The 16,556-nt window shown below is 41.7% G+C and overlaps 1 protein-coding gene across 1 annotated transcript; it reads left to right on the top strand.

Annotated features, from left to right (window-relative positions):
* Positions 1–463: 463 nt before the first annotated feature.
* LOC133375676 (granzyme A-like) lies at positions 464–11,232 on the top strand. Its single transcript, XM_061607444.1, has 5 exons — positions 464–668; positions 3,904–4,042; positions 4,542–4,683; positions 7,773–8,045; positions 10,245–11,232. Exons 1-5 carry the CDS (start codon positions 608–610, stop codon positions 10,404–10,406), a joined length of 777 nt encoding a protein of 258 aa, XP_061463428.1. The 5' UTR covers positions 464–607; the 3' UTR covers positions 10,407–11,232.
* Positions 11,233–16,556: the final 5,324 nt, after the last annotated feature.

Genomic DNA, 16,556 nt, shown 5'->3' with positions numbered 1-16,556 from the left:
GTACTTCTTCAGTGGTTTACCTAAACAAAACACAAATGGTACACTAAGGCAACCCTCCCCAAATCCATAGGCAGCGAGTTCCAGAGGATAGGTGCTTCCTCACTAAAAGACTGATTTCTCACAAGCATGGAATGAACAGTTCTACTTATTTCTTTAATAAAGGTTAGGGTTCTTTCCATTGACTTATATCTACCTCACCATATCTCTCAAGTTAACTCACGCCTTCTGACTCAGCAGGAAGCAATCACCTACCCAAAATGTTCCACTTGCCTCAATAATAGTGGCTGTCACGTACTTTTTACACAACAACCTCAGATACCACAAGAAATATTTTCTGTATACCAGACCACACACTCGGTGAAGCGCTCCTGGGAACCCATGACAAGCCTCTGTCTCTTTCACTCCTTAATTCATTGGTCAAGTTAGCTGATTAAATGGCACAAACCCTTCATGCCTAGAAATGACAGATACCTTTCTGAGGTCATCTTCTGGGTGTTTCAGGTTCTAAAAGAATGCCCCTGAGAGAAAGGAAGCAAAACCCACATCCTTTATTGCAATTGGTATATATACCAGATACTTTGATGTGGAGGAACACAAAGCAGCAGCGATGGGTGTTTTCTTTGGCTTGTGGTTCTGCTGGGTCATTTTTCTTCTTGGGATCCCCAGAGGTAAGTGCTCCAGTATATCTGTGGGTGTGTGAGAGAGGATAATGCAACATTACACAATCAAATGGTTAACCAACTCCCCTATGAGGAAAGGTTGCAGCATTTGGGGCATTTTACTTTAGAGAAAAAGCAAGCAAGAGGCAACATGATAGAAATGTATAACATTTATGCACGGCACAGAGAAAGTTGATAGAGTAGGTTTTCTCCCTCTCTCATAACACTAGAATTTGTGGACATTCAATGCAGCTGAATGTTGGAAGATTCAGGACAGACAAAAGAAAGTACTTCTTCATGCATTGCGTAGTTAAAACTATGGAACTTACTCCCACAGGAGGCAGTGATGGCCACCAACTTGGATGGCTTTAAAAGAAGATTAGACAAATTCATGGAGGATAAGGCTATCAGTGGCTACTAGCCAGGATGGTTATGCTCTGCCTCCATGGCTGGAGGCAGCATGCTTCTGAATACCAGAGCTTGGAAAAGTTACTTTTTTGAACTACAACTCCCATCAGCCCCAGCCAGCATGGCCACTGGATTGGGTTGATGGGAGTTGTAGTTCAAAAAAGTAACTTTTCCAAGCTCTGCTGAATACCAGTTGCTGGAAACCGCAGGTGCTCTTGCACTCAGGTCCTCCTTGTGGGCTTCCCATTGGGGCATCTGGTTGGCCACTGTGAGAGTAGATGGACCATTGGCCTGATCCAGCAGGCTCTTCTTAGGATCTTAATCTTATGTTTTTAGTCTGTTCAATTGTTTCAAATGTCTTAGTATTAATATTATTCATATAATATTATTTATTTGATTTCTTATACACCCTTCACCATAATGTCTCATGGCAGGTTACAACAACATAAAATACAAGGTTAAAATCATTTAAAACAGTTTACAATCGATACATGGGTTCCTCTTAGTATTTGCAAAGTGAAAGAGACTGGTCCAGAAGAAGTCAAAAGACAGCCTGATAACTTGTCAGCTGAGCTGTATCACAGCAGCATTCAGTCGGCAATATTTAGTTGCTTGGGAAATGCTATCCTTTTACCAGAGGGAGCTCCCATTTCAAATGCACAGTGGATGATGGCTATGGAAAGGGATTCAGCTCCCACTGTACTGCCCATGAATGATGAACAGAAATGCAACACATCTCCCCATCCACCTCACTCCAACCAGGAAATTTATGGATCCTTTATTCTTTTCCTCTTCCTCCCTTTTTTTCCTTTCCTTTCTTCTTCTTTTTTTCCTAGCTGAGCACTCCAACTCCTCCATGAATTCTCATTTGCATTACAACTCCCAAATGGAAGAGCATGTGTAGGTTTTTAAAAAATAAGGCAGCTAGTGGCTGATCAACTTTCTGTCAATCAATTGTTATCTCACACTTTCTCGTGTATTTTCCCATCACTTCCCTTAGCACAAGTTCATTTTTTTTAAAAAAGTGAGCTTCTTGTAACATTAAACATGCGTAAATCTTATCTATTTATTTATTACTAAACATTTTATTGCATAAGCAAGTAAACAAACCTCATTTCTCACTTATCTGGTGCTTAATTTCTTTAATTTCAGTGGGAGTCAAGCATGCCCAACTTTCCCTGGAGGGCACCTTGAATTTATAATACTTTAAAATGGAACTGTCAGGCCTGGTTACAACGTTGTGTGATTTCCACATTTAAAACACTCTTGCAGCTAGGTGGTGCCTAATAGCCATTGTTAGCCTTATCCTCTGTAAATTTATCTAATCCTCTTAAAGCCATCCAAGTTGGTGGCCATCACTGCCTCTCGTGGGAGCAAATTCTGTAGTTTAACTATGCGCTATGTGAAGAAGTACTTTCTTTTGTCTGCCCTGAATCTTTCAACACTCAGCTTCACTGGGTGTCCATGAATTCTAGTGTTATGAGAAAGGGAGAAAAACCTTTCTCTATCCACTTTCTCCATGCCATGCATAATTTTATAAACTTCTGTCATGTCACCTCTTACTCTCCTTGTCTCTAAACCCAAAAGCCCCAAAATGTTGAAACCTTTCCTCATAGGGGAGTTGCTTCATCCCCTTGATCATTTTGGTTGCCCTTTTCTGAACCTTTTCCCACTCTGAAAAATGGAAATGGACTGCCTTCAAGTCGATTCCGACTTATGGTGACCCTATGAATTGGGTTTTCATGGTAAGCAGTATTCAGAGGTGGTTTACCATTGCCTTCCTCTAAGGCTGAGAGGCAGTGACTGGCCCAAGGTCACCCAGTGAGCTTTATGACTGTGTGGGGATTCGAACCCTGGTCTCCCAGGTTGTAGTCCAACACCTTAACCACTACACCACAATATCCTTTTTGAGGAGAGGCAGCCAGAACTGTACACAGTATTCCAAATGCAGCCACACCATAGATCTGTATAATAGCATTATGATATTGGCAGTTTTATTCCTAATGATCCCTAGCATAGCATTTCCCTTTTTCACAGCCACTGTACTCTGGGTTGACATCTTCATTGAATTATCCACTACAACTCCAAGGCCTCATTCCTGGTCAGTCACCACCAGTTCAGACCTCATGAGTGTATATGTGAAATTAAGAATTTTTGCTCCAGTATACATAACTTTACATATGTAAAGTGTACGTTTTACTGTCCATTCACTAAGTTCACTTTTGTACTGTAGGCTAGTTTTTCAGACACTCCTGTCTATCCTCTATCCTGGGAAGCAAGATACATGATCAGAGTTCAGGGACACATTCCAGCCAGGCACAAAACACTCTAGGCAGGTGTGAAGGAGAGCTAGTGAGTAGAGGATGCGGCCTGGAGAGAGTCCCAGGGGCCAGATAGAGAGGGTGGAGGGCCACATTTGGCCCTCAGGCCTGAGCATCCCCACCCTTGTTCTAATTGCTAGGACCACATTGAGCTTCTGCTGAGCACAAAGGGAAAATCCAGTAATCTCTGCCTCTATGTATGTGACTAGATGTATCCTTTACAGGAGGTCTGCACAATGTGTGAGCCATCAAACCCACAGACATGTACAGCAGCACTCCAGAGGGACTCTAAAACCTGTTTCGCTACTGCCTGGAACGCAAATGCAGGAAAATAGACAATAGTTGCTGTCAAGCACCTGGCTGGGCCACCAGAGTAAGATAACCAGGGAGCACTTTTCAGTTTGAGGTCATAAGTTGTGCAGGCCTCCTGGACAGAATTACATTATTTTCCTCTATTACTAATGGATTAACCTACAGCCCAGTGTCTATGACCCACTGTCTCCTCGTCTTTTTAGATCAATGTGCAGATATAATTGGAGGGAAAGAATCAGTTGCACACTCAAAACCTTATATGGCCATAATCAAAGGGGCCAAACTTTGTGGAGGAACATTGATCAAATCCAACTGGGTGTTAACAGCAGCGCACTGTGAAGGGTAAGTTGGGAGGAATATTTCTGGTTTGGTTTTGTTGTGGGTTTTTTCTTCTTTTTCTTTTTCATTGTTTTTTGCAAACTTACTTCTGCCCACGTGGGGATGCTCAAAGATGTTGCTTGGTGTGCCCTTTTGAGTACTTGATTTGCAATTACTGGCTTAACATGCGGATCAGAGCACAGCTGTCCTTCAGATTTTGCACTTCTCTGATAGTACTTGGCTAACTTCTCCCCCCCCATACTACCAAAATATATTTTAAAAATGAGTATTGAAGGAAAACAAAAATGCATATTTTAGAATAAAATGCATAGGAAAAAATAGGGGTCAAATGCATACAAAAATGTGTCATTGTGAAAAAATACATATGAGTTTTCATGTGGTTTTAAAATAATGCAAATTGATACAGAAACAGAACAAATTTAGGAATGAACATATGTGAAACTGATACAAACTAGTAAACTTTGGTAATCTTCTAACTTATCTGTATTTTTTATCTTTGTAGGGGGAAACCCCGCACAGTTATTCTTGGAGCTCATTCATTTGCTAAAGAGGAGAACACAAAACAGAAGTTTGAAGTTGCAAAATACATTCATTACCCATCCTATGATAAGAAGACACACGAAAACGATCTTATGCTTCTGCAGGTACATTTCTAAACAGAGCATATGTCTAATGTATTATTATTATTATTATTTCTTACTGGCATTTGTTAGTCGCTTTTTTCCAACAGTAGAACTCAAAGCGACTAACAACAAGAAAAAACACAATAATTGAAATAACATAACAAGAGCAAACAATTGCAAAACAATTTCAAACAAAATAGTGCAACCATAATAATAATAATAAATAGCAAATATTACAACAATTAATACCACACTATAAATATAATATAACATATAATAGAAGGCCACATGACACATCCAGTCAGTACTGCAAAAGCAGAAAAAGAATTAAAGCAGCTTCAACTTAGCCTCCACCAGTCTCCATCAGCCGCCACCCTAGTTCTTCCTGGCAGCCCAGTCTCAGGCAGTGGCGCCAAGTAACATCAAATGGCCGACTATCCGGGCTCCTCTCTCTTGGGCAGCAGCGGGGAGCTGTGGGGAGGGATGGCGGAGGGACAGGGGAGGTGCAGGGCTCCTCTTGGTGTTGAGGTGCCAGTGGGGGCAGCAGCGGCGCTGCGCAGGGACTCCTCCTCGGACAGGGAGACCTTGAAGCCAGACAGAGTGAAGGGAGAGGAGGATGGGGTGGAGGAGGAAGAGACGGTAGGGTGGCTAGTCCAGGCCAGCTGAAAGGCAGACGAGGGCCTGGGGGGCTGCTTGTCCAAGTTCACCAGAGGCAGAGCAGAGGCAGGCACCAGGAAGAGAGCTGGGGCAGTGGCAGACTTCTTCTCCCTCACCTCCAGCCACTCGTTGTCCACTTCTTCGTCCTCCTCCTCTTCCTTCTCCTCTTCGAACTCGCCACAAATGTAGGCACTTAAGGGAAGCAACTACATTTTCTCTTTTCCTTTATGAGTGCGGAAGTTTGCTGATGGTGACACCCCGGGAGACTCCACTGATACCATCCCAAGTGGACTCCTCACAGCTGCTATAAGAGGAGCACACTTGGTTGAGCATGATTCCTGTGTTGAGCCAGGAGTTGGACTAGATGACCTCTGAGGGCCTTCTTAAATTCTATGAAATTCTATGACAGCAATATGCCAGTTGCTTTGGGAATGGGGCCAACACAGGCAGAGGAGTCAGCAGGGTAGAAAAAAGAGTAATAAGAATTAAGAATAGCAGCTCCATTGTCAAGGTGACAGGAAATGCTCCCCCTCCCAGCCATAAGCACACATGTCCTGAGAGATGGGGAGAGGTTTGAGGGAGCTGCTAAGCCTACTGAGATCTCTGTGCATGCCCAGCAGGCAGAAGCTAGGGAGGATTCCATTGAATTTAATGGGGCTAAAGCATGGCTATTTTCCTCTGATCCAATTAGCCTCCAGGGAGAGGAGTGTTTGGAAGGGAAGGAGGATCTGGAAGGACCCTGAAGGGTTTATGGTAGGATTCAGTAATAGGAGACTGGGAGACAAATCTGCCCCAATGAGGAATATTAGCTGGTTCTCCAATTGCAAAAGAGAGAAGGGTATGTGGAAGATGTGGTGGCTTATTTATGACTGTATGATTAAGGGCTAATTTGGGGGAGTTGGAATTGGCCCACTATCACCTCCTCCTCCCTTTCCCCCTTCAAAGTAGCCTTCCCATAAAATTTGTTGTGGGCCAGGGATTTAGTAGAATCAATATTTTATGTGGACCTTGAAGACTTACTGTCTTCTCTCTGTAACTTTCAGTACCTGATGTAAATTGGGCTACAGAGATTATGTCCTCCCCACACAGCCATGAAGCTCACTGGGTGACCTTGGGCCAGTCACTGCCTCTCAGCCTCAGAGGAAGGCAATGGTAAACCCCCTCTGAATACCACTTACCATGAAAACCCTATTCATAGGGTTGCCCATAAGTAAGGATCGACTTGAAGGCAGTACAACCAACCAACCTGGGCTGGACTATTTCGAAAATGACATATGATTGTTTCTGGATTGGTTGCTTTTGCTATTGAACACCACTTAATGGGAAATGTTTTTGTTAAAAGTGGCTTATAAATGTATGAAACTGAACTGATCCAACCCAAAGTGGCTCGGTGGGTGAGATGGAACCACTGCACTCAGTCCCCAGCAGGTGGTTGGCTGTTGCCTAATGAAGACTGGTGGCTCTGATGTCAGTGGGGCAGTGAATTCACCTTGGACAGTAAGCACCTTGGACAGCTCTTTGGAAGTTTAGACTAAAATCCAGAGCAGATTACCTGCCCCACTGACACTGGAGCCACCAGACTCCACTGCTGCTGCCTACCGGGAGGGAGAGGGGAAAGGGCGATCCATTTGGGAGGTTGGCTCTCCTGACAGTGCATTTGCAACACTCCAACCTCCACACTGCTGCCCCTTCTCCTTCTCGGTAAGCAATAGCTAACTACCTGCTGAGAAGAAGCTAACATAGCAGTTCTGCCACCCCGACCCTGGCCATCCCCTTCTGGATGCAAGGCATTGTTTCTCATAATATTGTCCATGAATTGCAAGCCTGTTAGGGTACACATCATTTAACCACCAAAATAACTTTAAAAATGGGTATTTTTATAAGATAAAATGTTAATATATCAGTTTTACACACCATTTGGTAGTCTTTGAGATTTACGTGGGTGAAGACTGTACCATTACAGTTATAAACTCCAGTTTCTCTATCTTCCTGGGGTTTTTTAGTGATAAATAACAAGGAACATTATAGGAAGTTAATACTGTGGTGTAAAATCTAACCAACTGAAGATCTGCATTATTATTATTATTATTATTATCCCATTATAATGTATATTCCACCTTTCCTCCAAGGATCTCAAGGTGGTGTAAATGTCGGGTATGCTTTAAGTTGGATTCCTGCATTGAGCAGAGGGTTAGACTCGATGGCCTTATAAGCCCTGTCCAACTCTACTATTCTATGATCTATGGTTCTCCATCCACATTTATGCTCACAATAACCCTGTGAGGAAAGTTAGGCTGAGAAATAGTGACTGGCCCACTCAGAGAGTTCCATGGCTGAATGGTCCTTTTAGACATGGCTCTCCATAGTCCTAGTCTGACACACTAACCACTACACCACACTACGTAATTGTTAATAACTGTTGCTCTCGCTCTCTCTTCAATCCTCTCCTTAAGCTTAATGGAACAGCAAAGATTAATAAAAATGTGGGCATCGTGCAGCTTGCCCGGAAGTTCACTGATATCAAGGCAGGAACCCGGTGTATAGTCGCTGGTTGGGGAACTACTCAGAACCAAGCAAAGAAGCCATCTGATACACTGCGTGAAGTTGGCATCACCATCATTGATAGAAAGATCTGCAATGACAAGACACACTATAATGGCCAGCCTCGTGTGACAATGAATATGGTGTGTGCTGGAGACCAGAAAGGAGGGAAGGATTCGTGTACGGTAAGATTGTTTATGTACCAGTTCTACCCTTAAATGTGTTCTACCCTTGTAACTCTGTTTTATTAAGACTTTAAAATATGGCATTTCCTTGGTGAAATCCTACAACAGTTAATTGGGCATTCAAAAGCCCAATGAAAGTGAGGGTGAAAATACACACAGCATTTTAGAGAGAAGGAACAATTATTTGATAGTGTTTTTACCGCCCTTATGGTTCTGCAGAGTTTCAATATAAACTAAAGAAAAGCTGATTCTTCTTCTGACCTGACTGTGTTATGGCTATGAGGCATCTACTGACTAGGGATCATCACATCATCATCACACACAAACACACCAAACCTTGAAGCAATGTTTTGATTTGGGGAGGGGTGTGTGGCAAAGTGAGGAATGAGTGGATGTGTATATTTCTGTGTGTGTGTGTGTGTGTTGTATGTGCATGCGCGCATGTACATCTTTTTAAAAAGTCAGCTTGTCTGCCACATAAGATGAAGGACAAAACTCATCTTGAATAAAAACCTGCTGTGAACGAACTGCTTTATATTACATACTTTCATTTCTTGAATGAGTCTGTGAGAGTCTGTGATAGGAAGACAAGAAGGTGTTGTGTTTGATTCAGACAAATCTACAGACTCAAAAGATTTACCTTTGCCAAACCATAGAGCAGGGGTCATCAACATGGTTGTTGGACTACAACTCTCATCATCTCTGACCATTGGCCATGCTGGTGGGGGCTGATGGCAGTTGTAGTCCAACAATGGCTACCCCTGCCATACAGGGTGACATTACAGAATTTATGACTCTCTAGACTTTTTGGAATCAGATGTCCTGTCTGTCTGGAATTACATAGGCTTTCAGTCTGACATCTGCAGCATATTCCATAGTGGTTTTATGAAAAAACAAACAAACTGATAAGCAGGAAGATTTCCAGTTAAACTTTAGCTCACCCTCTGGCTCACTCGCAGTACATATGCATCTGTAACTATGACAGCATGAGCATTCATTTATGCAATCAGCAGGATTAAGTAATAAAGCAGGGGTGGAGAACCTGTGGCCCTCCAGATGTTGTTGAACTCTAGTTCCCATCAGCCTCAGCCAGCTTGGCTAATGGTCAGGCCTGATGGGAAGTGTAGTCCAGCACTATCTGGAGGACCACAGGTTCCCCATCCATGGTTTAAAGGATCTTCTGCACTGTACCATTTATGAGCCTATTCTAGTTCCCTGCCTGTGACATATATGATTGCAGCCTAATTCACACACCATCTCTGGCAGATATCCTGTACGTTATCTTACTGATTTCAAAATATGTAGGGTTGTAGTTGACTCTTACTCAGAGTAGACCCACCGAAATTAATGGGCCTAATTTAGTTATGTCTATTAACTTCAGTGAGTCTACTTTAGCACTGAATACCATCCATAGCTTTTTCATTTTTCCATGTTCAAAAATTAATTCAAAAATTCCATGTTCATACTTAACTATATTTCTGTTGTTTCCCGTATTGTCCCAACAGTGTTATAATAACAGAAATCATTTAGTTCAAACTGTTCCCTACTACTGACATAGAAGTCTTGGAATTTATTACTAGATTTTTAAAAATCTGACTTTTTAACCATTTTAGATAGGATCTCCTGCCTTCTTTTCAGGCTACCCAAATGTGTGTGCTTATTGCATATATTTGTGGTCTGTTTCTATAATAATAATAATAATAATAATTTTGTTCATTGCTTTTTACAAAATGTCTAAAAGCGACTTTTGAAATATTTAAAATCTATAACAGTGCACCCCTGTGCATGTTTTCTCAGAAGTAAGTCCCACTGAGTTCAATGAAGTTTACTCCCAAGTAGTTCGGTATAAGGATTGCAGCCTAAGGCTGAAACCCCGTGCACACTTACTGAAAGCTCCAGTGAACACAGTGGGACATCTGAGCAGAGCTTGGAAAAGTTACTTTTTAAAATTAGAGCTCCCATCAGCCCCTTCCAGCATGGCCACTAGATTGGGCTGATGGGAGCTGTAGTTCAAAAAAGTAACTTTTCGAACCTCTGCATCTGAGTAAACATGCAGTACAGAAAAATCAACAAATGCAAGTGTTGAATTTTTCAAAATTCTCCTTATATTATCATTTTGAGAATGTGACCAAAGAAAGATATGAATTTGCTTCTGTGAATGATCAATGTCATCTTTCTCCCTCTCTCTTTTTTCACCAGGGTGACTCTGGTGGTCCTCTGATGTGCAATGGGAAACAAAAAGCCATTGTCTCCTTTGGTAAAGAATCAGAATGTGGCAATAAACGCTACCCTGGTGTCTACACTCTTCTCACAAAGAAGCATTTGACCTGGATACAGGAAACCATACGGGGTGACTTATAGACTGATCATTTGATTATGTGATCCTCTCTCCAGATGCTCAGTGATTTAGCTTTAATAAAATAAAATAACTTGCTAGCTCCTTTAGTTCATACTTATGTCATTCAACCTTGTAATGGTCTATCAATTAGTACAAGACTATCACCCAATTAACAAAATGTCAATTAATTTGATGGATGTTAATCAGTTAATGAATTAAAGTGTGTAGATTAGTATATGAATAATATTACCTTCCGATTAAAAGGCTCTTATAAACTTGCAGCAGGATCATCTTAGAAGAGGTATTTCCTCCAGTGTGAGAGATAGAATGCTCCTTTGTTTACTAGTGGGCTCTTATAGGAGAAGAGTCTCAGAAGCCCCAGTCTGATGGACTCTCCCACATGGCTTATTGATTCCCTTGTCAAATTGTTTAAGGGTTTCCCTGGACAGGAATACAATGCTCAATTCTTTGCTGCTAGATAATCCATACGTCTGTAAAATGGCACCACAAATATCACTACGCTCTGCAGGTGAGGGCCTCCTGCAGATACCATCTTATCAGGAGGTCCGTTCCACACAATATAGCAAGCGGACCTTTAGTCTAGTGGCACCTACCCTTTGGAATTCCCTCCCCTTAAATATTAGACAGGCACCATCTCTGTTATCCTGCAGATGCCATCTTATTAGGAAGTCCATTCCACACAACATTGGAAGCAGGCCTTTAGTGTTGTCCATTATTCCTTCCCTTTAAATATTAGACAGGTGCCATCTCCGTTATCTTTTTGGTGCCTACTGAAGACCTTCCTCTTTCAACAAACCTTTTAAGTATCCCAGTCTGTGTCTGTGTTGGAATTGCTTTTTAAGATGTTTTTAAAGCTTTTTTTTAAAAAAAAATATGTTTTTAAAGATGTTTTGTGAAAACATTAAAAGTTGTTTATAATGTTTTAGAGTGTTTTTAGTGTTTTTGTTTGCCACCCTGAGCTCCTACTGGGAGTAAGGACAGGATATAAATTTAATAATTAAATTAATAAATATGGACAACTGAAGATCTTTCCATTGCTTATATTAGGCAGATTTCAGGGATGGCCCTACCATCAGGCAGAGTGAGGTGGCCACTTCAGGACAGATGCTGTGGGATGGGGAAAAGTAGCAAAGTGTTGGAGGACAGAACTTTGTGTCCCACACAGCTTACCCTCCACCCCTTAAGCTAGCCTCTTGCCTTTAGGTGCAGTGGAGAATCCCATCACCAGTGTTGAAAGATTCAGTTGCCAGTCACTCCAATTGGCTCTTTTACATGGCATGGAGGAGAGCACCATGTTGTCATGTACCTCAGGCAGCAAAATGACTTGGGCCAGCCCTGATGTTAATACTCTCTCATTGGACACAACATTCATTATGGCCCAGGACCTTTTGCTGATGGAAGCAGAGCCCCAATGATGGTCCTGTGCTAGTGCCAATGCTTTGAAAAGTCTGTCTGCACAACTGAAACACCAGTTTCTGCTTTCATCTATCCTCTTTCACTATGCCACCAGAAGCAGCTAACTTCATCCTGCTGCATGGCTGGGCCAGCTTTGACAATGTTACTAAAATTTTGCTGGTAACGGAAATGCGACGTCTAAAGTAGTTAAAGCATTGCTATGGATCAAATGTCTTTTGGTCATGGAAGCTTGCAAGTATCACAGCACAGTTCCCACCCTAGCTCTCATATCTGATTACCCAGTTGACCACTCTGGGCCCTAGTCCGGTGTGATGTGAACTAATACCAACATTCCATCTGTGTTTATTGATCTGTGATGGCTCATTCACACACACACACACACACACACACACACACACACACATCATTTCCTGATGCTACACTTCAGTGATAAACACGCATATGTGAACTTGTCGTAGTGGGGGAGGTTGGCAAATCCAATCTTTCCCCTCCATACAGTCCTCCATAGAACAGGAGAAGTGGTGTGGCCCAGCCTCTTCTCAAGCACTTTGTGAGAACTGAGACTGAAAGGGAACTCACACTTCTTCTCAAAGTGCCCACCCAATTAAGAAGGAAGGAAGGAAGGAAGGAAGGAAGGAAGGAAGGAAGGAAGGGATTACAGTGTACACTCTTTCCATGAGAGGATCAGACCTTGCCTCTCTCTACTGAATTTAACAGGACCAGTCTGCACATGCAACCAAATGAGGTGGGGGTGTGGCCGTAGCATTCTGAAGATCACACCATTTCAGGCTGCAGCTGGAGAATTATATGAAAAATATCCTGCAAGTGAACAATTAGCACATCAGAGGTTTAGCTAGAAACTTCCATGATGTGTTTGATTCCTTGCAGAGAGAAAGAAAGAGTGTTATATGGAGGAGCATTAAAAGAAATAGTATTCCTCACCTGCAGTTTTGAAATGATACCGCCCGCTCTTCTTACCTATCTCAGGAGTATATCTACCACTCCAAGATGCAACCTCATTGGGCTGCGTGTGCGAACTTGGCTGCAGAAGATTCTAGTAGGGTGACCATGTGTCTTACTTTGGACAGCCCTCTGTTTGAAGGGCTGTTCTCTCCCAGCCCTGTTTAAAGATACAGAACCATAAGAATGGAGATGAGGGGCCTTGAAATTGCCCAGCAATAGTTAGCATCTACACAGCAGTCACCTGGTCAGCCTTTCCCCACTATAGCAAAGTGTACTGCGTTTCTGTTTAAATTATAGTAATCATTTCTAAAACCACATCTATACATAGACATTAGCGCTCGTGTGTGTGTATTTTAATTCAAATCAGTATAATCTTTTGTCCTTTTGAGGGGGGGATACATTTCCTCTTTTTTGGCAATGCATAGGTGGCCACCCTAGATTTCTAGTGAAGCTCTAATTGTCTCACGGAGAGGGCAGAAGCTGCATGGCTCCTCCACTCCAGCCATCTACTACCTGTTGCCTGACCTCATCTTGTGCTCAGACCAACCCTGCCATGTGTGAGGCATGATCGCTACCTGCATTTTAATGGTCATTTAAAAGGCTTTAGACAGCAGCAGCAGCAGCTTTCATGATCATAACAGAAACTAAATCAGGAACTTCCTGTTCATAGATATTGGTTTCTTTGTAATTTTTGAATTCATCATCAAAGCTTCTTTTTTTTTTTACCTGCTTTGAATTAAAACCACAAAGAGAACCCAAGAAAACCACAATCTTCTCCATGCTCTGTGCATGGCTATGATCGCATTACAGTGCATCAAAAATCCCTACAACATGCTGCCCATTAGATTTAGCTAGAACCTTTCAATCCATTCCAATCAAAAGAAAGCATGGATTCTGCCACAATTTACACATTTGCATAGATGGCTTTCATACAAACATCAGCAGCTTTCACTGATACTGATTTTTTTTTTTAAAAAGCAGGAAACAGGATGGGCCTCAGTCATGCAATAGTACTTTGAATCATGGTCATTGACATTACTTTGACAAAAATGAACTACCTTTCTGTGAAAGCATCTTTATATCTGTCATTATGGTCAAGAAAATGAAAAGAGGTGAAACTGAGAGGAAAATAAAGTGGCCTTGAATATATTTTTAATTAATGTTTTATTTGCAAATGTAAAAAAAGTGAGAGAAAAATAAGGGAAAAACAAACAAATATTAAATATAGAAAAAGAAATAATATGTGAATAATACTAACAGTAACAATAAACCACCATCAGTTTACATTACATATACAGTAACCATCAGTATATGCATCTGAAGTTGAACATTTAATATAAGCCTTCCAGATGTCGAAATAGGTATCCACAGTGATTGACACCTATGCAGGAAGCCAGATTTCGACTGAATATCAGAAAAAAATTCCTGTTAGAGATGTACGACAGTGGAGCCAATTACCTAGGGAAGTGGTGGGCTCTCCAACACTGGAGGCATTCAACAGGCAGCTGGACAGCCACTTTTAATTTGGATTCTTGCAGCGGGTTGTATTCAATGGCCTTATAGGCCCCTTCCAACTCTATGATTGTACAATTGTATGATTCTCTATGAAATATAGTCAAATGTTGCCAGGGCAGTAAGGTCCTCAGACCATTGTGTCATAGATGGTGGGTATTTATCCTTCCAGGCTTGATAAGTCTCATAGCAACCATAAGGACTCACAAAATCCATTGTCATTGTCCTACCCTTAATAGGAATATAATTTAAAAGTACATAAACATCTGCAAATATCAAGGATTTCTCAAGTACAACCAATGCATCTTATTTCTGTGATAAATGTAAAATCATGCAGAGGCTTCAGATACAAGCAGATGCTTCCACCCATATATCAGAATGTTTGAGGAATATAAGGCTTAGTTCTCCTTCTCCCAGGATTATGACATCATCAGTCTTTCCCTCCAGTCACTGCTAGTAGATCATCTTCTGTTTAGCTGAGTTTTCACTCTCTTTTCTGCTGCCTAAGTTCACAAATTCCTGAAAGGCCTTTAATTAGAAAGTTTAAGGGATAAAGTCATTGTCTGTCAGGGATGGCTAACCTAGAGTCCTCCAGATGTTGCTGAACTGAACTGCAACTCCTATTATCACTGACCATAGGCTATGTTGGCTGGGGCTGATGGAAGCTGGAGATCATCTGGAGGGCATATGTTGGCCAGTTGCTCCTGCCTTAGATGGATGGAATATGGGGCATCTGTTTCTCCAGCTATTCTTACTGAGATGGCCTTTCTTGAGTAGTCTGCGTTCCGTTTGTAGGCTACAGAAATCTTGTTCTGACACAGCAAACATCCTGAGAACGGAGGCTGCAGCACTTATTGGGTTGAGAGATGGGGGAAAAACACTATCTCTTCTGTTGCACACCTACATCAGGCTTGCCAGTTTGTAAGCTCTCCAGTCCAGTTACTCTGCCATCCTGAGACCCAGCCATAATTCCCAATACACAAAACCTCAAGCAAGTACTGGGGTCTTTCCCCCAACAGCGCATGTGCCTACATGCCAACCTCCACATCTTCAATGAATTTCCCACCTTCCAATTTGAGCCCTGGACAGGTAAACTACAAGAAGTTAACCCCATAATCCCCAAACAAACCTATTCACCCAATCTATACTTTTAATAACACAAACCAGTATATTATACTGCCAAAAAGTGCAATTGCTTCACAGGAGAGGAACTGCTAGAGAGCATGTGATTTATCCTCAGGACTATCTATAACTATATGGTTATTATGGGGCATAAAATGTAAACCAGGTGGCTTCCAGATCACCTCTTTATTGAGCATTCATTCTGATCTGTTTCCGTAAAGTTTGTGGGGAGGGTATATGATATCACATCAAACAACTGTTATATCCCACGGTTTTCCGTTCCTTTTCACAACATTTTCCGTACTACAAGTCTGGATTTTTATTTGGAAGTGGATTTGTTGCACAAGAGCGTAATCTGAATTTACCAGTGTACAGCTTAATCCCACCTGAAAAAGAGTAACAGTCTGGAAGCAGCGACAACAGTAACTTTAAAATACAGCTATATTTGCATTTAATCTTGAGCATATCAGAAGCCAGGCCTTTGAATCCACCCGGGATTCTTTTTTTCTGAAATCTCTTCCTTCTCTCTCCACCTCCCCACCAGCCCCCCCATCCTGAAATGGTCCCACTGATAAATCACAATTATCAGTAAGTCCTGTTGGCTTTTAAGATCTAAAACCTCTCTTCACCTCCTCCATCTGTTTTCACTGAATAATCTTGAGCCACAATGTACATGAAACAAAGCACAATTAATAACTCATTGAAAAGTCACAAGAACACAAATGATACCAAAGAGGAGGGAGGGTTTGTTGTAACTTTCCTGGGTTTTTAAGCTTTCTATTCCTGGCATCTTATTCTGGAATTCACAGCTTGGCTTCCGACTGCAGTGTTCCTCAGACGCTTGTTTCTTGCATGTAGTATTGTACTTATAGCTTTGTGCAAAAAAAGCAACAGGAAGGGTCAGCTCGTTCTGGAATGTGAAGAATGGATTCTTCAAATATATCTTAGAAATCAGCTAATAACAGTTTTCAGATGTCCAAATGGATGTCTTACTCCTCGTAACACACAGGGAGCATATTAAACAGGTACTGTACAATAAACAGCAGTGATATAGTCATACTTGAAATTCATTGCATCAGAAATAACAAGTGATCTTTTCAGGTTTGATGAAATGAGTGGAGCTTATTCAGTTAGCTCAG

This window comes from Rhineura floridana, chromosome 1, assembly GCF_030035675.1.
Source record: "Rhineura floridana isolate rRhiFlo1 chromosome 1, rRhiFlo1.hap2, whole genome shotgun sequence".
Lineage (NCBI taxonomy): Eukaryota > Metazoa > Chordata > Lepidosauria > Squamata > Rhineuridae > Rhineura > Rhineura floridana.
This window is presented reverse-complemented; position numbering and strand designations above follow the sequence as displayed.